General features: G+C 45.6%; 1 protein-coding gene across 1 annotated transcript in view; it reads right to left on the bottom strand.

Annotated features, from left to right (window-relative positions):
- Positions 1 to 27,403, bottom strand: part of LOC142576001 (Na(+)/citrate cotransporter-like) — a 70,684-nt gene that overhangs the window by 15,998 nt on the left and 27,283 nt on the right. Inside the window, exons 4-9 of the mRNA XM_075685868.1 lie at positions 17,544 to 17,659; positions 16,803 to 16,948; positions 15,817 to 15,913; positions 12,077 to 12,205; positions 10,610 to 10,729; positions 9,835 to 9,915 (exon numbers count right to left, since the gene is read on the bottom strand). Coding sequence (XP_075541983.1) covers positions 9,835 to 9,915; positions 10,610 to 10,729; positions 12,077 to 12,205; positions 15,817 to 15,913; positions 16,803 to 16,948; positions 17,544 to 17,659 — 689 coding nt within the window. The remainder of the gene's footprint in view (positions 1 to 9,834; positions 9,916 to 10,609; positions 10,730 to 12,076; positions 12,206 to 15,816; positions 15,914 to 16,802; positions 16,949 to 17,543; positions 17,660 to 27,403) is intronic.

The following is a 27,403-nucleotide window of genomic DNA, read 5'->3' as shown; positions in this document are numbered from 1 at the left end:
ACCTTGTTCTTCTCGGTCTAGTGGAACGCATACCAAGTGTTGTCCAGATATGAACGTATGTCTGTAGTATCTGCGCTTGGACATCATGTCTAACACGCCCTCAAGTGCGAGCGAGGCTTCAACCAACCGTAACTTCAATATCGCAAACAACGTCCCATATTTCACTTGAGAAATGTGTGCTGTGAATATTCATGGGGTACATCAGTACAAGAGAGGTTAGCACTCTACGTAACGCTGTTACTCGGATATCTGATATACAGCTTACCTGTACTGGCCAATACTTCAAGAAGTAACATCCGCACAATCGAGTATGCTCGGGCACAGGCACCCAGCGTTTGTCTTGGATTGTTGCACTGCACATCAACAGCGGAAACCATCGAAATATCCCAAGAATACCCAATCACAATTCACATGGCATTGGGAGTGCTCGGAGCACACATCAGGCACATTACCCACGCTACCACTCCCATCACTTCGCCTCGTTGCCAGAAGATCACCCCAGGCCCTCCTTTTGCAAGAAACTATCGGTGCACCACGACTGCCTCCCTAAAAAATATACGCCTGCCGAGAAGCTGGGGGCACCTCCTGGTGTTTGGCTCGACCACACGCTCGACCCTCGGCACCACAAATTCGGGCAAAATTAGGATACTCGTCACCAGTTCTCAAGCACCTATTTCTATTCGTGCTGCACGAGACACAAAAGAAGAATCTTCAGGTTTGCAGTGATGGCTCGACAACTGTGGGGGGATCTGCAGGAGCTGTGATCTTCCCCGCAAAAGTTGTCTCCACTCAATTTAAGGCCTCTCAGTGGATAATTCGACTGCCGTGGACTTTGATGCAGGCCGCAGTGCACTTTGTATCATTCTTAAAGGACAACCACGAATATGGAGTATATTTGCAGATTCGGAGGGAGCCCTAAGATGTCTGCTATCCGCTCTACGTCGTAGACGACAAGAATCAATAGAGCTAGAAATAGGACCGCTATATCACCAACCAGCAGATGAAGAACATGACCTAACTTTTCAGTGGCTTCCCGGTCACTGCAGCACCATGGGTAACGAACATGCCGATGAAGCTGCTAGGAGGTCTCACGAAAACGGCCCTGAAGGAACCCACGCCACCATCAAGAACCGATGGAGCAACAAAGATTCGCATACTCGCGCCTGATGTCACACTATCCGCGTGGAATACGCTAGACTTGTGGCATGCCTGTCTCCACCACCTGGATCTATTCTTCCAACTCCACATTCCAACTAGACTATCCAGAATTGAGACCATTGTTTTCTACCGGCTGTGGAGTGAAGTACCATGTACGAATGCATTTTCATGCCGCATGTGAATGGCTGGTAGTGCTTTCTGTAATAGTTGCGGCAGCGAGGAAACCGTGAAGCAAGTCCTCCGTTATTGTCCGCATTACAGCTCCCAGAAACAGTCGCTCGTGACGGCGTTGACACCCCTCGACAACCGGCTACTTTCTGAGCATCTTGGAGTGCCGGCTGATACAATCTTCACACCAGAAGGTGAGGAAGACACTACTAAAGTTCCTCCGTTCAACCAACCTGGTTGAACTACTATAAAACCCACTTTGCTTTTGTGAGTGTTCGTGGTTCTTTTCTCTGAGAGTGCAAAACTTAGGCGCCCGTTGCTGCGGCGAGCGCCGGTGTCGGCGTACCGAGCGAACGAGCACAGCGAAAGATGAAAGAGCGAACGCGAAGCGCAGCGGGGTAAGAAAGACGAGAGGAGGAAACCGGAGGAGCAGCATGCACCGTAACCATGAGGCGAAAAGCGGAGGAGGAGGGTATGGTGAAAGCGTGAGAAGAAAACCGTAGCGCAGTGACGATGGCTACGAGATCGCGCCAAAGTAGCGTGCGTCGTCTGGGAGGTCTGTCTGTCGCTGCTGGGAGGTCTGTCTGTCACGGCTGCTGTGAATAGCGCCTACGCGTCACCTACGCACATCATTTCGCGATCTCCAGATTAGTGAGGCAGTCGCGCCATACTTCGCTCCGTTTGAAAGATGCCGCACGAAACATATTTCCCGCGCCAGCCAATATATAGCGAAATAAAAACACGTATAGAGCTGTGCTCAAATTTCGCGTTAGGGAGTATTGTAATCGTCGGTTAATTGCTCTTTTATCTTTTTGTCTTTCTCTGTGTGCTTTTCGTTTTTAACATTCCGTTTCCCTTTACTGTTTCCCCAGTACAGGGCAGAAGACTGGATATCTGTGTTGCAACAGAACGATCTATCTATCCATCTTGAAGTTAATCTCTCTGCCTTTAATGTCTCACTCGCCTCTCTCTAGATGATGACACACCGACAAGCTTGTGTTGGACAACCACGAAAATAATCAAATTCTGGCGTTCTGCCACTTAAGCTTACTGTTGATATTTTGGTGATCAGAATTAGTAGGCCCAGGAGTCGTGGCAACCGACAGTAGGACGTCAACAATAAGAACAACATGTGGAAATTTCATTCACTGTGGGAATCGGTACAAGTAAAGCGTTGGTAGTGGTTCCGATAGCCGGTGGTAATTAGCAGTGACGTCGATGGTGAATGTTTAAGGTACAGAGCGTATTGTGCAACACGAGAGTGGTGAAGGTATGCTTCTCTTCTGTGCCTCACCTGTGTTTGTATACTACACAGAACACACGGCGAGACGTGTTTGCTTGACGTGTTGTTGTGGGCCATTGTTCGTAGCCTGCGAGAATGTTATCACGGTCACTGGCTCACACGACACATTGCATCGTGGCAGAAGTGTTCGACAGTAATAAAATATAGTATTTCAGGTACCGAAACCGCAGTCTGATTAATAGACCCACCATAATGAGGGACTCCAGAATAATTTTAACCACGTGGAATTTTGTGACGTGCACCTGGCGTTTTCCCCCTTCACCCCTGTCAGAATGTGGCCGGCGCAGTCGCGATCGATCCTAAGATCTCGAGCAACGACATGGTCACTAAGACACCACGTCGGGTACAAGAGTGTTGATTTGCTGGGCGGCCGCTTGGCGTGGCGTCGTCTTGACGCTGCGGTGATTTACTGCAGTTCTGCGTCTGCGCGCCCTGCGTCACTACTCTGCAGGGAAAAAAAATGCGATGTTTCTTTTTGAGACAGAAAGAGAGAGCAATAGAAGAAAGCAAAGGCAGGGAGGTTAACGAGATGCCCGTTTGGTTTGCTACCCTGCACTGGGGAAGGGGAATAGGGACGAAAAGAGAGAGAGAGGAGGTGGAAAGAAAACGCAGGCCAGGCTTCGGTGTCCGTATTCTTCTCAATGCCCTCGTCGATTGTAGACATTTTAATGTGTATGGCCTGGGTGGCAGTGGAGCAGGTGGCAGTGGACGTGGCACACGCGTCACTGACGCAGAAGCCTTCCTTAAAAAAGGTCGGCGACGGAGCATCGCTTCCTGATTTAAACAGCGGCTTTTCGATGAGAGGAATGATCCCTTGCCATTTCATTTCAGATAGCAATTTTTTTCTTAATTTTTGGGCAGTCCTTTGATGAAGCCTCATGAGCACCGTGGCAGTTAACACATTCTTTTTGAGAAATTTAAGAAACATCCCAGATTGTACATTGAATTAAACTTTGTCCACTTAGTCCTCAACTGTTGCCACGTGTAGCCTTTCCTTCCTTAACGATATTAATTATATGGACACTACAAGAGCATTTGGTGTGTACAGGCGTCCTAACGCTTCCGTCGAATACATGATGCAACTGCACGATTTCCTCCACACCAAGGTAAATGCCAGAACCAAGCTGATATTAACCGGCGATTTCAATCTGGCAGGGATAGACTGGGATAACCTAACGTTTGGGGCTAGGGAAAAGGAAAGCTGTGACCAACTGCTGAAAATAATGTTTAGCTTCTCATTATCGCAGCTAATTAACCATCCAACAAGGCAGCAGGGAGGCGTCGCATCAGTGCTAGACCTGGCATTTGTCTCGAGCACTATCAAACCAGAAATTAGCATAGAAGATGGTATTTCTGATCACAAAATGATTTTGTTGACCTTTTCTGGGCTGACGTCACAGGCGGGTCACCAAGATCATCCTTACACTGATTTTAAAGATCATAGAAGAGCAGATGACGTCAGCATCATAGATTATTTAGAAACTGTGCTTGAGGATTTCACACTACTGCCTTCATATGATGTTAACGGATTGTGGGAGAAATTTAAGGGTGCCATAAAACATTGTGAAGAAAATTTTATCCCCACAATACGTAAACGAACAAATAGAAAAACACCCTGGATTACCCGCAGTATCATCCACTTGAAAAGAAAATTGCGAAGGATGCGCAGGAAAAAACATAACCCAGTGGAAATCGCGCATCTTTCGGCTGCGTTGAAGTTTGAATTAAAAAAGGCGAGAGATAACTTTTTCTCGAATACTCTGACGAACTTCATGCACAGTCAGCCGCACAAATTCTGGCGCTATCTGTCAAAACCTGAAAACCCAATAGTACAAATTGAAATCGCTGGTGTTCCTACCCATGATGCACACACCATTGCTAACGCTTTTAATGCCCATTTTCAATCCGTGTTCACACGCTCTCCCCGTCTAAGTGATGTTTCGTTTGCATCTGATTCAGCGATGCCAGACGTAGTTATAGCTGAGCCAGGCATACTGAACCTGCTCTTGAACATTGACACAAAGAAAACGCCCGGCCCCGATAATATTTCCAATACGTTTCTAAAAAGATTTGCTGCCCAACTGGCTCCGTTCTTACACAGGATTTTTACGGCGTCTCTTCAAGCAGCTGCATTACCTTCAGACTGGCTCGTCGCAAAAGTAATCCCGATTCACAAAGGTGGCAATAGGTTGCACATAGACACATACCGACCAATTTCTTTAACAAGCTGTTGTTGCAAATTAATGGAGCACATTATTAACAAATCCATTATTAGTTACTTGGAAAACAATAACCTGATATACCCTAAACAGCATGGCTTCAGGAAGGGCCTTTCTACAGTGACACAGCTATTGGAAATTTCGCATGACTTTGCAGAGATAATTAATTCCGGATTACAAGGAGACGCCATATTCGTCGATTTCTCCAAAGCCTTCGATCGCGTGCCTCACTGTGAACTGATCGAAAAACTTAAACTTATTGGAATTGCATCTAACACTGTTGCATGGATAGCATCTTACCTCGCACACAGATCACAATATGTATCAGTAAACAATAATGAGTCAGAGAGCCTTGAAGTCTTTTCCGGTGTGCCACAGGGGTCCGTGCTGGGGCCATTGCTCTTCCTTGTGTATGTCAACGACATCCCATCATGTGTTGAGCCTAACGTAACCGTACGCCATTTTGCAGATGATTGTGTTGTCTACACAACTGTTCGGTCTGTGGATGATCAAATTAAGCTAAACACCTCACTAAACAGCATTGCCAACTGGTGTGATAGGTGGGGAATGAAGTTCAACATCAGTAAAACAACATGCATCACTTTTACACATAAAAAGGTACCTAACATGTTCACTTACAACATAAGAGGTACGGCTATAATAAGATCAGATACTGTAAAATATTTGGGTGTGACATTCTCGAGCTCGCTCAAATGGGACACTCATATTGATATCACATGTGCAAAGGCATTTAAGCAGCTCAATTTCTTACGTCGGAAATTGGCAACAGCACCATCTGATGTCAAATTAACTGCGTATAAAACCCTCGTTCAGCCAATACTTGAGTATGCCAGCATTGTATGGTCCCCGCAGCAGTCTTACCTCATTGATAAACTTGATAGAATACAGCGCATGGCACTCCGTTTCATTTATTCCAGATACTCTCCGTACGACAGCGTCACTGCTTTACGTGAACAAGCACATATCCCGACTCTAATATCAGGACGGCGAATCGCTGCCTTGAAGTTTCTTTTCCTTCTTTATCACGGGCACATAAATATTGATAAAACAAAGTACATTAGGCCACCCTTCCAACATTCGGAAAGAACAAATCACCGTAAGTGCATCAGACAGTTTTCTGCGCGTTGCAACACATTTAAATATTCATTTTTCCCATCTGCAATTGAAGCCTGGAACCGCCTGCCGGAACCAATTGCACATGTTGACTCCATCGAAGTATTTGCAACCAAGATACGTGCACTTTTTTATGATTAGGTCTGTTTCCGATTATGTACTGCTTTCCTACAACGTTGCGTTGCGCAACTGTGTTTTGGCCGTTTCCCACCACATCTGAATTGTTCGTAGCTCTTACCACTTCCCTGTATTATGTGCCTAGTACTAATTGCTTTGGTCTGTCGTTTTGTTTGCGTGTTATATCTTTGAATTGTAATAATTGGCGTGTTTCATTGCTTTCTTCTGTTTTGAGCAACAATGTTTCGTTGTTTTGATTGTGACCCACTCCTGTATGAGCCTGTAAATGGCTTACAGTATTCCTAAATAAATAAATAAATAAATAAATTTCTGCCGTCGGCATGGGCTTTACCGTGAGGTTCCGTATATAGTGCAAGGGCGATAACATCAATGCCGCGCACCCTGCGCTGTATGTGCGAATGAAAATGTGCGAGGGGAAACAGCGATGGCGGATTAATCTCGCCCGTGCGAAAGGGACGGAAGGGGAGAGGAAGCGCGCCGTCTTCTGTGGCGCGCGAGGAAATGAACGCTGCGAGCCACCGGGGGGAGGGGAGGGAGGGGGGGGGGCAACGGTTTACTGCGGCTGCAACTGCGCATATGACGGCTACGCACAGTCACGCAACCGTATGTTGAGAGCGATCTGCGTTGGAGGCACAGTCTAGGTGCGTCAGCGGCTCGCAGCTTTGTGCGTGCTGTGTGCTCTCGGCGCTCACTTTGCGTTGAAACGATTGACAGCACGAAGGTCACTTCGCTCACTGCTGCTGCCGCGTTTCAAACGCCAGCGTTTCGACAGCGACTGTCCATGGTCATTGAGTGCCATGGTTTCGTGTTTGCTGTGCGCGCTGGTAACATGCTTGTTAATTTAGTAGGCAAGGGAATGTTTACAAGTTGATAAGGCCGATAAAGTTGCTATCCTTACATTGTATGGCTGTCTGATAATTTGCTATCGCAACCAATGCTTCGACTTTCGAGCGAAATTCTGAATTTCCTAATGAGACCCCAAGCGACGCATGCTTTTTGAATTCGTATTGCCTTCCCACCCGCGCCATTTAGGCGAGCTGCCACGAGGGGAGAGTGCTAAAGTTTTTCAGTCGCTTGGCGACTGCGTCGGTTAATGTTGTGGGCCTCTTCGATTTTCCACTTCTGGCCGCCCGCGGTCTGCCAGAGGTAGCCACAGCACCTTCGCTTTTCTCGGATTGCCCCGCCCATCGCGCGACGCACTTCCGCCACGCGTTCGTTCTACTCGGGCCGAACGGTTCTGGCTAACCACGGGCTGCCAGAACCACACAAGACGATTTAGGTCTGGCTGTTCTCTGGAATTCATCTGGTAAGCATACTACGAAAAGAGGCGATGAGCGCTCACTGTCATCTTTGAGGGGATTTGACTGGCTGCAACGCGGGTGCTGGAGGACGTTTAACCTCGCTCAGCAAACTGGCTATGGTCACCTTCGGGTTTGGTTACTTCTAGCGCTGTCTTCTTAGCTTCTAACGCAGCGTTCCACTTTGCGAGACGATTTGGTACATACGGCGGCGAATTATTTGAAGATTTTTGTATGTTTGTGTCCCGCGAAGGCTTCTTCCCGGCCGTGAACAGCGCGCCACGGTCTCATGCGTGCATGTTATTTGTATCCTGCTGCGCAAAACTTGCAGACGCTCATTTAAATACATTGCGGTGCCTTTGCGGTTGATATTTCCCTTATGGTATCCTTTTTCACAGCTCTCGCGTATATGCGGTGATATCTCCTCTGTCTGCAATTCGCTAAGGCGTGGCAGCTAGCCAGTGCTTGCTCATTCTCTAGGCCGTATGTTTAGGTGGCAGCTCGGAACCAATGTATTCCAGCTAGTCCTATGATGTTAAATATATGCACTGGTTGAGCAATTACCATGCTCTCATAATCGCGACCAATATTGTTTTTTGTGTGAACATTTCTGCTAGTCACAGGTGGCGTTTATTGTCATGCACCAGCCGTTAACAAAGGGAAAATCAGACACCCCACCCGTTCGTAGCAATTGCTATAAAGGAAACCCATACGGGTTCCACGAAAGAAAAGCCTCAGAGCTCAATAAGAATTCGTCCTGGTCTGGGACGCATCACCAGCTCCTTCAGCAGAGGGGCAGATGAACCATCTGCCGAAAAAAAGAAAAACTTTCTGAAATCGAAGCTTAAGCATGGCGGCACGAAATATTATGCGTATGATAGGTACCCTGCTTTTTCGTGTCTGGTCAAATGATTACAAAACGCCAACTAATCCATTCCACCCGTGGCCGACGTGATGGCGGTGAACAGCGATCCTCGCGCGATCGCTTTCGGGCATGCATCACTTGCGCACGATTTCGCGCCTTGACATCGGACGCGTAGGTGGCCGTTTGTTGCGCTGTGCAATGTGAGCTGCCCATTGTACGTCCTGGACCGAGTCACGCGAAATTTCGCGAAAGCGATCGTATCCCCTAATGCAACTATATATCTTCAAGCCCGCTACACATAAATGGACCGACTACGACGACCGCACTCCGGCCTCGCTGGCCACTGCCATGCTGGTAGCTCGTTTGCGTTTATCCCGCGGCCAGCTGTTCCGACGTTCGATATTGCAAACTTCAGGCAGCTTCGCGTTGTCTTGCGATTCCAGCCGACGTGGCTTCCTATCAGGACCGGAACTAGTTTACTGCCCTCTGGCTACCAGCGGCTGCGGAACTAGTTTACTGCCCTCTGGCTACCAGCGGGCTGCCAGAACTCCGAAAATCATAGAGGGCCACATTCAAGATCTACAGCTTCTCTTCCTCCTCTCTTTACTCCCTGTCCGGAGTGTTGCTCATGATCCTGAAAGCAAGTCCTGCAGCTTCTGCTTTGCAGCTTTTGCGGGGCGAGGGCATTGTGGCGAAGCTCCCCCAAACGAGGCATGCCCTTTGACACTGCCTTTCCCTTCTGCAAGACCCCTACCATGCGTTCTCAACCACTTCTAGGTGCGGCACGCAAGACAGCGACAGCAGCAGTGCAAAAGTCGAACGAAGAGGCAAGGAAAGGCTCGTTTTAGAACATGCGACCCCACGCAGTGATAGAGTGTGGGAATCGGTGCAAGGGAAGCTGTTGCGTCCATTTTGCCGTTGTGACTGACCGAGCTTTAGTGCATCATGAGACCCCCGGCGCGCTAGCTCTCTTCACTGTGCCGATGACGTCAGCGCTGGCGATAACCAATAAGCGCGCGTTGCTATTTTTCATCCCATCCTCTCGATGCCACCTCCTAATCCTTGCCCGCACCCTCGTCTACGCACACCAACCACTAGGAAGAACATAGGAACGAGTAAGAGGCCAGTTGTATAGCTTTGCATTGAAAAAACTTCTCAGCTAACCCAAGCAATGCAGAAAATGCTCTCTTTAATTACCTAGTCCACCCCCCGACCACAGCATCAAAACCCGCCCGACTCCGCAACAAACATTCGCTTCAAAACGAGCTCGGCTAACCTTTAACAGTATATTCTGTCAGCTCAGACTAACGCTCTATAGGAACGTATACAGAAAGGCTGGAAGTTAATCGACGGCTACACATCTAATATTCGTTCAGAGCTACACTAGTTAGATTCATTTGAAAAAAAGGAAGTTATAGTATGCCAGTAGCGGTAACTTCAATTCTGTAATTTGCGAATTTTCACATTATCTGCGAACTCAGCAAACAGTCGATACTCAGTCGATAGCATTGCGCTAGGATTGGCCGTAATAGCAGCTACATTAGTACTTGCCTCATAGGACCCAGGTCCCGGTATCTGCTCGAAATCTGCTCACGAATATTTTCTTCCGATGCGCCCGAGGAAGGTCCTCTCCTGCAGCACATTCCCGAAGCACAAATGTATGTTGCAGTATAATTTCACTTGATCTAAAACATATTCGCCAAACTGCAAAGAAATAACCCTCTGTTCTGCATTTTTTATTGTAGTTGATAGTGCTTTTCTAGCCAGATATCTGAACCAATCTTACACCGCTCACAATCAAAATGCAATGTTAAGTTTCAAACAAAGCAAGTTTTTTTCACAACGTAGCTGCAGCAGGTAGATTTTTCACAAGCATGTGTTGTACTTCATATCTGTGCTCAGTTTATCATATTTTCAACGTTCCGTGTCCCCAAGTATACTTATTCGTACTTTTAAACACAGAATGCTACTCCGAATGCTGCTGTATTGTTTTATGGCTAATATAGCAGTAAGCTCGTGATTCGTGTGCATTCTTATTTCTTGTAAGCCAGACAACATCGCATTCTTTGAAAAATTAAAAAGAACTGAGGTCTCTCTGTTTTCAGGTGAAGGCTGTCTTGCATTACATTGTTGCAAGCTGTAACCTAGCTACATGTCACAGTTTCAAAAGTCATAAGGTGGTAAGCTAGTTCGCCCTTAAATGTTGCACCAACAATACTAACACTTATTTATTGCGCTTGCTTCTTTCAATATCACATAATTTTTGGCGACACATGATATCCTAAGAAAAGAACACAAGAGCTGCATCTGACATTTAATTTCTTACATTGCTGTCCTTGCAGAAAATTGGAGGTATGTCCACCCGATGAGAACGCAAATCAGCATGGTCGGCACGTTGTAAAGCATCCATGTTGCAAAGCTCAAGTCTGTAGATTCTGGAAAAGTGCTGATTGAAAATAAATAGGAGCGAATCTTAGGCTTTCTGAAGCGTATGGACTGACATAGCGAGCTTAGTGGTTCACTTCAAGCAACCACGTTCACGAACGTGGTTGCTTGAAGTCCTAGTTCACTTATATACATTCATTCACTTCCAGCTGGAATATCTCTGAAGGTGTGAGAATAGCAACTTTCGCGGCGGAATCGAACACAAATTGAATCGTGACAGGAACGAGTAAACACAACTCGACTGTCGAGAACATTTTGAATAGCTTTCGAATAATGAACAGCAACTGAATGAATCATGTAAAACGAGCTTCACATACTAATCAATATACACAAAGTTAGCGAGTTTCAGTCATTACATAACAGGTTATGAAGTATTCTTTATTAAAAGCGCAAATGGAGTAATAGCAACAAAAGAGCAGTGTATTCGCATACTGTCAACTGATTGGAAGGTGCTAATGACTGTTGTTTAGCCATAAATGCCTGGCTGCCTGGGTGATGTAGCGTGCTCCACTACGAAACTTCTCTGTTGTGGCCTCAAACATGAGATTTATTGCGCTTTTGCTCCAATTTATCACTCGATTGCTCTGAGCTGGTGACTTGCAATATGGGAAAACTATTGGAAAAATATTCATGTTCACGAATAGTGCCGGTATTCTATTTGAAGAAGGAACCAACTAAAGCAATAATATAATAGTTATTCGAAATTTTCGCTCACCCCGCATATATTTTTTCGTCGCCTGGTTTATCGATCAGCAATATCACTACTTCTCTGAAGTCGTCCCCACTGCATCCAAACCTTTCTCAAAGAAAGAGCACGCTTTCGCCAGCAACACAGGCCTTCTTGTATCGTCGTATCGTCCATTACATTTAGGGCACTGTGAGGCAACCGCAGCTCCAATACTCTGGTGGTTATCTCGATAACGTTGCTATCCCGTGGCCTTGCTTTTACTCCGAAACATTCCTCGAAGCTTTCCTGTTGAAAATACTTCGTCGCCTTGGCCACACTGCCGTTTGGAGCTTCTTGACACGCTACTGTGTACTCTCTAGGCTCTTCCAGGAGACCTTGGTTTCACGTGTCAAAGCCATCATGGAGTTATGAGGCACCGGACTAGGCGATAAATATATCTGCTCCCTTTTTTTCTGAAGTGAGGAGCAACTAAAAAAATGTGCCTTAGTAGAGGAGTTTGACTCTATATCTGCCAATGGAGCCGCCACAAGGTTTGATGGCCGCTTCGCGGACGTAGTGAAGGACAACCAATGTAGTGTACGAAACATTAGTATTCCCATTTCCTCTTACTTGCACCACGAGCAGTTCAAACAAGAAAAGGCTGTTCCAGATGTTACTCACTCATCCATGAGACCCTTAAGAATAAGGTTGGACCCCGTGCCAATGAGAGATCCGGTTCCTCCAATATTCGCAGCGTATGCCACAGAAAGAAGCATTGTCGTGCGGAGTATCTTCTGCCGAGAGGCCTCCCTAGAAACATGACAAAAGTTGAGTTTAATGCCAGCAGGGCGATAACAACACGTACTACGTTAAAATAAAAATTAAATTCTGAGGTTTTACGTGTCAAAACATCGACGTGATTATGAGGCATCCAGTAGTGGAGGACTCCGGATTATAGTATGACCACCTGGGATTCTTTAACGCGCACACAATGCACACTACAAGGGCGTTTTTTTTTGCATTTAACCCACATCGAAATTCGTCCCCTGCGGCCAGGATTCGATTCCGTGCCCTCGGGCTTAGCAGTACAACGTCAAATCCACTACGCCACCAAGGTGTGTGTGTGTGTGTGTGTCGAGTGCGAGGGAATTGTTTCGGGCTAGGAAAGACGTAAATGATACTGACACAAGATGCGACCTTCTCAAGATCTCTACTGTAGTGCCACTAGAATTTAGTGCCAGAAACTTAGCAGTTGGTGTGGAAGAAGTGTGTACTTGTGGCTTTCCTTTTGTTTAAAGCATGTTGGAATGCAGTGCCCGCGAACGGGGATATGCGTCAGGCTCTTCGATTGGACTATCGTCATCTTCTTGTGATACACAATATCGATTTTGTGTGACAATTTGTTGATCTCTTAGGTCACGACGCCTGATTCGCATGACCGCACGTCTATTGGTTGGGCAAAGAGCAGACGTAATGCCATGCTCACCAGTTTTACCTAAGCCACATTTATAGCGAGGTGCCCCTTTTGACGTGACTGCTGACTGGTGAATACGATCCACTGGGCGGTATCACTACACATGTCCGTGTAGAGAGCAGGGATTACAGTAAACAGTTCGAAGCTTGTGCCGCTTGGGCCGCCGGATACGCCCATCGTAGAAGATGTTTTTTTTTTCAGCTCGTTAGACGGGCCTCCAAACTTGACCAAACAAGTACTACTTGCTCCTATTCTGCGCACGGCAATTATAGATTGGGTCGGTGGCATAAGTCGCTGCGTAATTTGTTCAATCAACTGTGTGTTCTCGATTCTGTATACTACACAACGCTGATTATTAGGACAAGAAGGTAAATACATTTCCGCGGGAAACTGGTTTCCGACATGCAAGGAGATCAGTGCAATATCGTATCCTCAAGTAAAGCAAGGTGTACAGTATAATTATGTAGGATGCAAGATGGACAGCAAAGCTTTCGTATTTCTTTGTGCCTATCTCGTATTGTAGCATTCGCGTGGGAACAGGTGTAATGTGGAAACACATAATCGGTCTTTTGAGCACCTTAAATAAAAGCTCGGGAGGTTGTGCACGGTAACGTGCGGTACGCGTCTGAATTGGACTAGCCTCCACCTTTTTCGCAAGTAGTAGCGACTGGTAACCGGACTTTAATGCCACTGATTTGCCTTTTGAGATGAGACCGACAATTGAAGTATGGCACTCCATACGGCGCTCTTCGTGGGCATCTTGGCAAACAGACTCCGAAGTGAAAGTGCTGCCACTCGTCAGCGAACAACTGTCCATGGACTGTTGAGATTCTGGTGGTCCACTCATCTCAAGCTGGGGCGACTCCTGGTTGTTGAGTGGTGCCACTACCGGTGCCGATCTTTTGGGCTTCGGCGTTTGTCCTTATCGTCAGCGTTGGTCCTGGTACACCGCTTACTACCTTCGTAGAACGCCCTATAGTGCATCTGGATGGGACTCGGCTGAGGCTGAGCCACCAGGCCTAGCCGCAGAGCCTTTCCTCGAGACATCATTATCTGGCGGAGTATCTTCTATCTTTCGGGCGCTCAAGCCTTTGAGTGATGCAGTGGTATAGATGACGCACTTAGAAGTGTTGTGCGCCCTGTATTGCCTAAATTGGCATTCGGTGCGCTTGGTTTTCGCAGCAACTGCTGCTTATTTGGTACCTTCGGAAGGGAAGTTGGACGAGGGTATGCAACCGCCACAGGGTCGCTCCGAGCGACCCGCATAACTCAGCTCTCCATTGTAAAATAAGTTATACTGTTTACAGTAAAGATTTCGAGCAATTAATCTTTAATTACGTGGTCAACGTACTTTAAGAACATTTATTAAATTTTATGCAACGTATTTAGTTTTCATTTACTCGTGTTCCACGAGGCGCATGCAGCTCCCACATTTAAAGCCTGAGATGGCACAAATCTACACTGTGGAAAGAACGTGTAATCTGCATAGTCACTGAAATGTTCGACGTTAAACTGCAACTACTGAGTTTATTTCTGGAGCAGTAAGTCACACATTTCAAAGCACGTTCTGTTACAGTGGTGTCAGGAATACCAGCTATATTTACCCACTGCTGCTTCCTGCGGTTTACTGGTTAAAGCTACGTACGCGCACGTTTTTTTCTTCTTCTAAATCCGGAACTTGGGGATCTAAAGATCTTCAGTTTTTACAGCTAAGCTGTATATTGGGGGGGGGGGGAGGGCTTGGATTTTGGGATTCTTTCACGTCTGTCGACAGAAAACTATCGTTATCAATGGCTCATACCCCCGTAAGCACTCGTAGCCCCACATAAGCAAGCACAAATGCAATGACTCGTAGTACCGTTAGACACAGGCTACAAGCACTTGGGAAAGTAAAGCGAACAGTGTTTACATTCTTTGAAATCGCGCATACCCCTTACAGAACAGCATGTCGAAAGCTATAACGATCAATGACCCATACCCCCGTAAGGCAGAGGCTACAAGCACTCAGCAAAGTGAAGCGAACAGTGCATACATTTTTTGGAATCGCGCATACAACATACTGAACAGCCTACGTCTCAGTAAAGACCATGTTTAAAACAAACATCCAAACCGCATAATTGGTGATAAGGCGTTCGTGATAGCAATGCGAAGCACGTAGCGCTCCCCGCATACGTTTCCCGGTAAAGATTACTGTTGCGCAAGCTGCCGCGGCGACACCAGCTTGAGACGTGGGGTGTGACGTCACTTGTCTTTCGTATATAAAATTACAAGCCTGGCAACTGATTCCAATGTTGTTGCAGGACCGCTATGGGCGGCGGCGTGCTGTCAAAATTACTATTACTCCCATTGCTCTAAAGCCATAAGGCACTGCATAACCCCTTCAGCAGTTGTAGTGGTGGTTTCATTTCAGCTTCGCTTGACATCCATTATCGCGGCGCGGGAAGGCGAGTTTTCTTTTTTTCTTTCATTTTACACGTGTTTTGCATTCTATACTTGTCTGGAAACAGGTGTGTTGCTTATGACTATATTTTCACGAAGAACGACGCAAAAATCGGTGTACCGGAGAAAATACGTGCACTTGCCAAAGAAAGGAATCCAAACGATCTATTTTTGCAACTGTCTGGTTTCCTAGAAATTGAAAAAAGTAATTAATTGGAGCCTTTTTCCGGTATCATCGATGTTTGTGTCGTCATTTCTGAGAGAATGGTCATAAGCAACGTTTATATCCCCATTTATACCTAGAACGCAAAGTAATTGATGGAAGCTCAGCACTGTCAACTCCCCCGATACGTAAAACGTTCCTCAAATTCATTTGTTTCAGACGCATGAAAGATAATTATTGACGAAGCCAAAACTATTGTTCACCGAATTGAAATACTTGAATGAACACACATACCTGCAGACTAGGAATTCAAAACATTATTGTTGAATTTAGGTCAAACCTTACTCTGAATCAGCAGCCAGTGAAGAATCCTCGCCACCTGCCTTCTCGCCATCTTTGTAAACTGGCTGTCGTCGACTGGTTAGAGTTTCACGATCAGAACCTGCGATGCCCGAGCAACCCGGGATTGTAGGCTTTATTGACAGAAAGAAACAGTGTTCGAATGAAATTGGTAAAAGTGGCAACCAGGAAATATACACAAGCTTCTCTATCGACAGTAATTATAGCATGGTACAGTTCACATTCATTCACTATTAGGAAGCTAAATATTCACATGCTTAATTTCAGCACATTTGTGACGCTCACCGTTGACGTAGAAACAACGATGTTGAATGTACAAAAAGTTGTGGAGAAGTTTGGCTAACGATAACACTTTCATCAGCCTCCCTTAGCTTGGTTCTCCTGTAAAGCACGCGTGCGAATCGGCCCCGCTATGTCATGATTCGTGGTTTCCGTAAGGGTGTTGAAGTATTGAGGTTATTTGCACGTGCATTCGTATTCGCAGTGTTGTGTGCGAATATTATTGTGTTTCGATACCCCAATATTTGATAATTGGATACATTTATCGCTGAAAGGCCCGGTTAACTGTACATAGACATCATATGAGACATGCGCCATGGGATGTACGGGAATATATGAGCATTTATGCGGAATCCACATGGGTGTTCATATGAGATTATTTTATGTTGGGACGATTGTGTATGCTCACCTTCAAACGTAACAACTGAAGTTTGTAGGATGCTCATCAAATGCTCGCAAAAGAACACGCTGGCCTGTTACACATCGTGAAACCCTTCTCGGTTTTCTCAAGAGCCAGCAAACTAATTGTAGTTCCTCATTATGACAGTTTTATTCTAGCTTTATGCTATTAATTGCAGTCGGACGCCCACACTTGTTTACTCAGTAACTTATGCGGTTTCTTTTAGGCTCAGCAGGGGGGATCACGCGTAGTGTGACGTAAGCAAGACAATTGTTGGTGGCACACTACTTGCTTTCTACGTCCTTGGAAGGCGATTTAGTCGGGGTGTGGATCTGGTCTACGACAGCCATGACTATGGGTGCCATGATGGACGTCGAGGCAGTGTTGGGAATCCACATGGATAATGACATGGTGACTAGCATAAAGCCAAGTAGCAGTCTGAAAAAAAAATGCAAAATACATAACGCACAAACCAAAGTAACTATGGTGATAGCACACTTTTACAGAAGTAAAAATTTATCACTATCTTATGTACGCGGTGCGTAAATGTGCAGAAAAAGGTTACAGCTGTGACAAGTTTGGTAACCTTCAATAATGCAGTCATGACGTTTTCGTGAATGTGGTCATCAACCGTAAATTATTTTCTCGGTCATTGACATCCTTCTTGCAACACTTCAGCTATGGGGTACTTAAAGAGGTATAGCGAAAGTATACTACACTGGGTAATTTTTGTTTTCCCTGTTGATATGAAGTGCATGCTTTTCGTGTAATGAATTAAAATTTAAGCGATTATGTTTTCCCATTCATCCTCCAAGCCCAAACAAACAAGAGAACCCATTTTGCCTCGACTGTAATATAGTGATATTAAAGTACAATGGTAAGAAATGTTATTAAAATTAAAAATGAAGATAATCTTAAGCCCTTTGCTTAACATGGCTTTTGTATTCACGTTTACCAAAAATGTCGTCGTGTTTCGCCCATAATTATATGTTTGACGACAATAACAAAGCCTTTCTTTCTGGTGAATTGGTACCTTATATTACTCGTTCCTATGACGAGTAAAGACCTGAGGGCTATCCTCTTGTGCAGATTGCAGGTTTCCACCGCTCCGGCCATGACTAGTGAACACAGCAATATCATTCCGAGGTCCTGCGTGACGAGGCATGCACAAAGAGGTGAGGATAATGATCGACTAAGAACAAAAAAATTTTACATTCACATAGCAAGCAGCTTTGGAGTCCAAACAATATATTATTTATCATCTTTAAAGAGCATAAAATAAATACTAATAATATGCAGCATATCTAACACACACAAGCGAAATATATGTTGCATTGAGATTATCACCCATCTTATTACAAGTGCTAGCTCATCATACCTGGCGGCTCATTTCAAGTAACCCTATTCTTCGCGAATAGTACAAAAGACTAGGCATGTGAGGCTTTCAGATGCGGATGTCTCTCTGATGTCAACAACGAAGGTTACAGAGCAAAATTACAGAGATAGAGTGCTCTTCCTCTTGAGTAAGTACTTGCTAGCACTGATCAATGTTTACGCTATCAAACTTTATTCATTCTTTATGCACAGGCGCCGCCACTGTTAGAGGTAACACGGAGCGGGTGGCCGTAAAGCCCCTTAAACTTCGTAAGGTACTGCCACGCTTTGAAGAATGCCGCCTCCTCCTCGCGCGCTGTGGTCGAGGCCGACGCCGCGTCGCTATTGGCCTAATAGGGTCACGTGGGCCCTCGCGCCGTGCATCAGCGCCATTTTTGCTCGAGAAGCGTCTACGGAGTGGCTAGGAGCGCATGTTGGCGCCGTTGCTACGCTCGAGCAGTGTAGGCGGCGCCACGGTCAAGGAGGCAGCGTGAAAGAGAGGAGAAACGAGGATGAGTGAAGACGGAGGAGGAGAGTGTCACTACTTTACGAAGTTTAAGGGGTTTTAGGTGGCCGCGCTTCGCGGAGCGCCATGACAGGCGCCGCGAGAAGTATTGCGGCGCAAGCGCAATAAGCGCCAGAGGCGGAGTTAGCTGCGCGTCGTCTGCTACGGTCCCTCCCACTTCGCCACACGTGCTCTGGTACAAAAGAATGTAGCCATGGTGCTCGAAAGGAAGGAGACCTTCATCTAATGTTGAATTCCAATGGCGGAGTCGGAGCAAGTTTTCTTGCTCGTTTCGGAGCAAGTTTGTTCCAATGACAGAGTGAGGGCGGGAGTAAGGTGTTCCAATGAGAGAGTCGGAGTGGATTCAGAGCGGGAGTCACTCCGTGGAGAAGAAAAAGATGCTCCACCAAAATCGGCGGAGTGGACCGGTGCTCTGCTTGACGTATTTCCTTTGCCACGTTTGTCTGCTGGGAGGCGCCACCGGTCACGACTCGCAAGAAAGCAAAAGCTGCTGCACGCTTGGTGACATATTCATTCCGCACTTTTAAAAAGACATCAGGTGAACGGCGCTGAAGATACAAGTGACCGGTGCGGCGGTGCTGGGAGCAAATGGCGGAAGGAAATGACAACACGCAAAGTATCCTGGGTAACTCGGCGATAGAAGTTCCGCTTCCGCCTTGCTCCGGTAGCGCAGGTTGTGTTCCACTCGCGGATTTGGAGGCGTTCCTCTACGCCAGAGTCGAGTGCTCGCTCGCGGAGTCCGTCGGCTGCTCCGACTCCGCCATTGGAATTCAACATAAACTTCATCTGCAGAAGTGGTCTGGGCTTCTTCGTGTTTACCATATAATAAATCTGAAGCATAGCTTTATAAACATGCCTTTTTTCTAATGTGACTTTTTACCTCCTTACCTAGCGAATTCTGAAACTGAACCTCTGTGACATTAGGGACCTTTTAGAAGTAAAAGGCGCAGTTAAAAAATTTAGGCGTACAGCATGCCTGCGGGCTTTAATAACTGATTTAGAATACTACCTGTTGACGCACCATTGCTACAGGGTTTGTGTACTCTAAAGCGCGCGCGCAATCTAGGTTTCGACGCCCGCGGCGAAGTGGGAGGAACCGTACGGCGGGTAGCTAACTCCGCCTCTGGCGCTGATAGCGCGTGCGCCGCAATACTTGGCGCCGCGCCCGTCGTGGCGCTCCGCGAAGCGCGGCCACCCGTTCCGTGTTAGCTCTAACAGTGGCCGCGCCTGTACTTTTAAAATGTTTGAACTGTGAAAGATGAAAAGCTTTTATAATCTTTACAGAGAAGTAGAGATGCATTGGGAGGGGGTGGAAGGGGAAAGAAATATTGAAAGCATACAATACAAATTGGCACGTCCCTCGCACGCGCACGCGCGACACACACACACACACACACACACACACACACACACACACACACACACACGCACGCACGCACGCGCGCACACACACACACACACACACACACACACACACACACACACACACACACACACACACACACACACACACACACACACACACACACACACACACACACACACACACACACACACACACACACACACACACACACACACACACACACACACACACACACACACACACACACACACACACACACACACACACACACACACACACACACACACACACACACACACACACACACACACACACACACACACACACACACACACACACACACACACACACACACACACACACACACACACACACACACACACACACACACACACACACACACACACACACACACACACACACACACACACACACACACACACACACACACACACACACACACACACACACACACACACACACACACACACACACACACACACACACACACACACACACACACACACACACACACACACACACACACACACACACACACACACACACACACACACACACACACACACACACACACACACACACACACACACACACACACACACACACACACACACACACACACACACACACACACACACACACACACACACACACACACACACACACACACACACACACACACACACACACACACACACACACACACACACACACACACACACACACACACACACACACACACACACACACACACACACACACACACACACACACACACACACACACACACACACACACACACACACACACGCGCACGCGCACGCGCAGAACGCGCACATGCACACACACACACACACACAGAACGCGCACATGCACACAGACAGCTGCTAAGGACACACTATACGCATCTGCTGAGGCAAAGTGGTTTTGCCTCAGCGACATGGTGCCATGGTGACAGCCTTCAAGCCTCATTAGGAGGAAGCTTCGTTCCCGATTGCAATCGACCGGCACAGACACGTGGAGACCATCTTTCCTATAGGTTCATCTCTTCATCACTTTAGCCACTGTAACGGCAATCATGGCGTCATCGGTGACGTCAGCGCACGTGGATGGGGCTGCCCCTATACAGCCAGCTACGGGACCATACATCGGCAGTTGACATCGAAGCAGCGCACAAGACAATATGCTAAAAACAATCCAATCTGCTTGGCGGTGTAGTTTAGTAATCTTCTGCCTGATAAGTGATATCGAAATGATAGCCCTTTTTTGCTGCTTGGCCCAAGTCCACTGCATATATATTGCATTTTGAATTGTGTCTCTTGGCTTGTGGTGATGTTGGAGCGAATCCGAGACCCACTGAGAAATAACCTCTGCAGAAAATATTAGATGGCCAGAACAACACACCATCTCTTATGAAGGAAATTAAATAACCTGAAGAAGATGTTGAAGAGGAAGTCACGTCCCCAAGGAAAAGAACCGATGCAATGGAGAGACAGCTAAGTAGCTTAACTGCCTTGGACGAGAAAAGCTTCTGCTATGGAATCAACCGTGTTTACTTTTGACACAAAACTAACCACATTAGTGAATGAGGTGGACGAATTTTGAAACAGAAGCAGCCGGAGACTGTTGTTTGTTTATGGCATAAAAGAAACTGCTCCTGAGACTGCCGAAACACCAGAGAGATAAGTGAAAGTGGAGGTATTTGAGAAGAATTTTGGAATAACTTTAGCGGGATTGAAAAGATGCACAGACTAAGTAAAAGGTTGAAAATAAAGCTTATCGTGTCATCATAAGATTTTTTGACTACCGGTAAACAACAATGGTGCTAAAGAACTGTTATAAAAATTGTGACCTTTCAGTGTTTGAAGATTTCTCGAAAAGAGTACGGGAAATTCGGAGGCACCTATGGATAAGCGCTAGCGCAGAAAAAGAATGGGGTGCGAAGGTAATGCTGAAGGACAATAAATTAACTTATTAATTTATTAATTAATAATTAATAAAGTTAACTCGTTACCGCCTCGATAAGGAAAATAACAGATGACACAGAAAGGCCAAACATCATGAACTAAAAATTCTCAACTTATCTGTCGCAGCGTTCTCAATAAGTCAAGAAAACTGGAAGTGATTCTTATGACACATAATCCCGACGTAGCAAATGTCACAGAAACCTGCTTGAAAGGTGCAGTTTACGATGGTGAGTTCATTGAACCTGGCTGCAGCGTGTTTATAAAAAGCTGTGGCACAATGGAGATGATGTGTGTTCTTTTTTTAAAAAGTCATTAGGTGTGCTTAGAATGCAGGACATGCCAAATGTAGAATGCATCTTTTGGAAAGTTTACTGTAGCAATAATAAATATGTTGTGGGAGCCATGTACAGGCCTCCATCTCCAGTAGCTCACACGACGATCTACATGCAATAAAATATAAAGGCGGGTGATTGGAAGATTATGACGGGCAACTTCAATCTGCCTATCATTCACTGGACGACTATGTCTCATTATCACGGTAATACTCCAGCTTCTTAATATCGCATGTGATTATTGCCTTTGAGTTCTACTCATCCCAATTAGTTGATAGCTACACTCGAGTCCAAGGAAGTTCTAAATTAGCTCTTGACCTCTTTTTTGTTAGAGGCAACATAAGCGCGAACAAGTATGGTGAAGTTGTACTTGAAATCTCCAGTCACCATGCTGCTTTACTCACAGTTTCAAATATTCTCGTGAATCCAAGCCGCAAGAATTTCCATGTCTCGCAATTTTTGCAGGGCAGATGGCGTATCAATATTAGGCAAACTTTTTTTTCCATTTTAACGCGCTTGCTTGCAGCTCATATGATGCGCACCGTCTCTGGGAGTGCTTTAAGGACATTGTAAATGACTGCAGTGCATGCTTTGTTTCAACTATCCTAAAGAAAATAAAATGGAAAACCCGTGGGTTTCTAGAGAGGCATTGAAATTGGAGAGGAAATTAAAAACAATAAATTGAATTCAATTTTGGTGTTTTACGTGCCAAAACCGCGATGCGATTGATGAGACACGTCGTAGTGCAGGACTCCGGATCAATTTTGACCAACAGAGAATGTTTAACGTGTCCCCAATGCGTGGGACAAATGCGTTTTTGCATTTCGCCCCCCATGGAAATGAAGCCGCCGGGACTGGGATTTGATCCCGCGACCTTGTGCTTAGCAGTGCAACCCCATAACCTCTAAACCACCATGGCCGGTTATAAATAATAAAGAACAACAAACTTTCCTATAATGTCCTGCATTGTAAACAAAATGTATTTAAAGTATCCTCTCGACCTAAAAATAAGGGGAGCCAAGAGAAGCAAAATTCATATGGGAGATCATTGCCTAACTTTATTTCAATGTCACCTGAGAAGTGCTGGCGTCAGGTGTCGGCAAGATCAGAGAATTGCGACACGTTTCCAATGCAGGGCAAACAAATTAATGACTCCACAATAATTTATGACGCTTTTAATTTGCACTTCAAATCTGTTTTACAAGCGATAACAATTTTTGCCCACTTTATAGCGCCACTTTACCACCTATATCGAACCTCACTATCAAAGAAACTGGTATTCTGAAGATGGTGTGGAAACTAGACGTTAAAAAAAAACCCTAGCCCAAATAGAATTCCCAATGCATTTTTGAAAGAATATTCCCAGCGAGTATCCAAGTTAGGAAGGAGAAGAATAAGAGGAAAGTTTGGGAGAGGAGAAAAATGACATTATAAATTACAGTGAGACGGCTCGGACTGCCATTGAACACTCCCGTACTGCTGTTTTTCGGAGGGTCTGTGCTTGGGCATTCACAGACAAATGTGTGCATCCCCTTAGAAAAATTCATTTTGAATCAAACTGATTTCATTGTCGACCGTATTATTCTTTTGATTCCTCCTTTATTGTCTCATTTATATTACACGTAATTTTTTTCTCTTGATTGAATGACAGTCTAGTGAACCGTCTTCAACTGTCCACGCTTCAATTTATGCAACAAAATTATAGATTTTTAAATTCATTGCCTGAGCACGTAAGCAAAGTCTACCCGACTCTTGGCCAATCCCCGTGAGTGGGCATGCGCCAAACTCATCAAGGGCATCATCATCAGCAGCAGCATGAACAACGGTGGCTACCTTGTTAAACTGACGTATCTCAGTTTTATGACACATTTGGCGCAACCGACAGGAATCGAACCTGTGTTGTGCACCTCATCCGTTTCGACGCTATTGAAATCTGCGCGTACAGCGACAGGCACGCGAGTGTGGCAAGCCTTTTCCATGGAGGACGGTTTGCTGTTTCGGGTGAGCGCTGATCCCTTGTTCAAAACGCTCACGAACGACCTTTTACTATTGGTGGTACAACGTAACCGTGCAGGACCAGCATGAGTGAACAAGGCCGAATATATGACAGTGCGCAAGACATTTTTTATCATATAATGGAAACCCAGCAGAGAAACAGTGAACTCGTGACGAAAAACGTCCTCCAGCATTCTCGGAGGGCGTTGTTGGAACCTGTAAAACCGGATGTTTATGACGGTTCGTCACCTGCAAACGCTCAAGCTTGACTGAGTTTCTGAGTACGCGTGCCACCAAAATAGTTGGCGTCAAGACCTTGACAAGGTCATGAATATGCGCTTGTACCTACGAGGCATGGCGAAAATCTGGCATGACTTGAGAATCACCCAAAGAACGCACCGGCCGTGGGCTGAGTACAGAGACAGTTTTTTTGACGCCTTTCTCCGAGAATAAGCTCCCTAGCTGGGACAGGGCTTTAGCCTTCAAGTATAATTCCGGCACTCTGGTTGAATACTTGTTCTGAGAAAAGTCTGCTACATGTTGCTGACTCCCCGTTATTGGACTCGTCCCTCGTACCTCTGATCATCTTAGGATTGCCAAAGAGCATGCAGCACGTGGTCCAACTACGAACGCCGCATACTGTTGATGACCTCCATACAAATATGAAATATTTATGCACTCTGCAGCATCAAGATAGTGCTTCTAACGGCTACAGTACCTCATCCAATGAAGATAACACACTGCGGTGTAAAAACGTGAAGTTCACATCGGGAGGTCACCCTCTCTCATTTAACGAGACCATATTTCTTACCCATTGTGCAAAGCTTGTGTATATTTCTGTGCAAGAAAATGGGAGGAACGTCAATGTGTTAGTAGATAGTGGAGCTTCGATAACAGCGGTAAACAAGAGCGAAATTCTGGACCTAAGCATCGTGGAAGATTGTCTTGTGACGGTGTGTGGTTACGACGGCAAGAAACAGACGTATAATGAATGGGCGGAAGTGCTGATTAAGTGCGAAGGAAAAAGCACCTCAGCTAAGGCTCTCGTACTCGATGGAGTAAAATATCAGTTGCTCTTGTGCCACCCAGTCATGAAACAGCTACGTCTTAAGTGGAAGCTTTAACTCAGGGTGCTCGGATATAAATACATGTAAAAGGAGAATTCGCTTTTCTCGGGAACCACTGCACCTTCACCAAGTTTGACGAGGTTTGTTGCATTTAAAAGAAAAACTTAAAACATAGTGAATGTTGGTTCTGAAATTTTGATTGCGGTCATCAATCTTTCATTAAAAATTAGCAAAAATCGAAAATATTCCAAAAACGAAACTACGAAGTTTACAGCAATGTAACCAAACAATGAAAAACGATAGCACAACTCTGTGAATTGCATCTAATAGTACGTGTATGTTACATACTAGTATAGTATGTATGTTACATAATAGTATAGTATGTTACACATGAATCTCAAGAAATATAGTAATATGTAAATACAGCTGTTGTAGAACACTTGTACACAACGTATTAAATTCGCGTTAGATATAAAATAACATGTAGAATTTTTCCGCTTTCGATGATCCAACGGGTGCTGTTTACAGAACCGCAATATCTGTTTGGTGCAGAGCTATTAATTTGTAAACTTCGTGCTTCTACTTTCCTAAAACATTCAAATTTTTAAAAATTCCTGCGACAAAATTTAGGCCCTTAGTCTAAATTACGCTTCCAAGAGCCACTAGAATTTAACTTTCTCTCTCAAATGCAACAAATTTGATTAAAATAGGTCGAGGGGTTATCTCAGATAAAAACGTTCTTGCATTTTACATGTATTTGAATAGGCCACGTCGGAGTTGGGCCCGAGCTAAAGCTTCCTCTTCATCTTTGCTGGGATGGGGAAGTCACTACTTGAGATGACCACCAAATGTCTTCGGTTTCACTTCCTGAACATCATTGGAAGCGTCCGCCACTTACATCGATCAACGTCCGCCAATACAGCGACGGACGTTATCAAGCGGCATCCAGAGCTAATATGCGTCGGGGCTATCCGAAGGCCACATCAGTTTGATGTACCGTTTGGACTTCGCGAGTGTAGAAGAGTGTAGTGAAACGAAGAGTGTAGTGAAACGCAAGGCCTACAATATGTCGCGAGAGAAGAAACGTTGGTTGAAGGAAGAAATACAGAAGATGCTCGATGCCGGTGTAATCCGCCCATCAACATCTGCCGTCGCTTCTCTGGTCAACATTGCTCTTAAAGGAGATGGCGCATTTCCTCTCTGTACTGATTAAAAGCAGGTCAACAATTAGACTGACATATTTTCTTTTCCATTGCCACTTATCGACAAAATCATCAATGAAACCGGGGGCTGTAAGATCTATTCACGCTTGTGCCTGTACAAACGCTTCTGGCAAGTGCCACTGTCAGAGGACACTAAACAGTTTTCCGCCTTAGTGACACCATTCGACATATGCGAATATAACAGACTATCTTTTGGCTGGAATAACTCACCCTCATGGTTTCAGAAGATGATGAACAATGTTCTAAAGCCATATATCGAAATTTTTGCAATGTTTACATTGACGACATCATTGTGTATTCTAGGTCTGATCAGGAGCACACTGAACACTTGGCAAAGGTCTCACAAGCACTCAGCAGTGCTGATCTGAAAATAAATGAAAAAAAGAGTGATTTATTTCAGCCCAAGGTCCTTTTTCTCGGTAGAGTTTTCGACGGTGCTACGAAAAGTACCGAACAAGAGTCTGTACATCGGATTTCCACACTTAAGAAGCCGCTGACCTTCATTCGCTGCGAGTTTTCCTTGGACTAGCAGGCCACTTCAGGGCTTTCATGAAGGATTTTGCAAAGATGTCAAAGTGCCTGAACAAGTTGACAAAAAAGGATCTTCCTTTTATTCGGTCGGATTATTGTGAAGTAGTCTATCAAGAACTAGTGCACCGCATCTCGTCTGACCCAGTTCTTACTCTACCTGACTTCGGCCTGCCATTCAATATGAACACGGATGCGTGACATTATGGCACAGGAGCAGTGCTGTATCAGAGGGAGTACAGTTATCTACTAAATTGTCTACTTCGAGTCCATAGGGTACTATTCAGACACATTTAACACTTCTCAGCTCAACTACTCTACGACGGAGAAAGCGGCCCTTGCCGTCCTCGTGGCAGTGCGATACATGAGATCGGACATAGATGCAACAAAATTCAAACTGTATACGGACCATAAGGCTCTGACCTATCTCCTCTGTCAGTCGGAGCCAAGAGGAAAACTAGCGCACTGGATAAACGAACTGCAGAAGTACGATT

Source organism: Dermacentor variabilis, chromosome 3, assembly GCF_050947875.1.
Source record: "Dermacentor variabilis isolate Ectoservices chromosome 3, ASM5094787v1, whole genome shotgun sequence".
Taxonomy (NCBI): Eukaryota; Metazoa; Arthropoda; class Arachnida; order Ixodida; family Ixodidae; genus Dermacentor; species Dermacentor variabilis.
The sequence above is the reverse complement of the archived record's forward strand: the minus strand, read 5'-3'. Positions and strand labels throughout refer to the sequence as shown.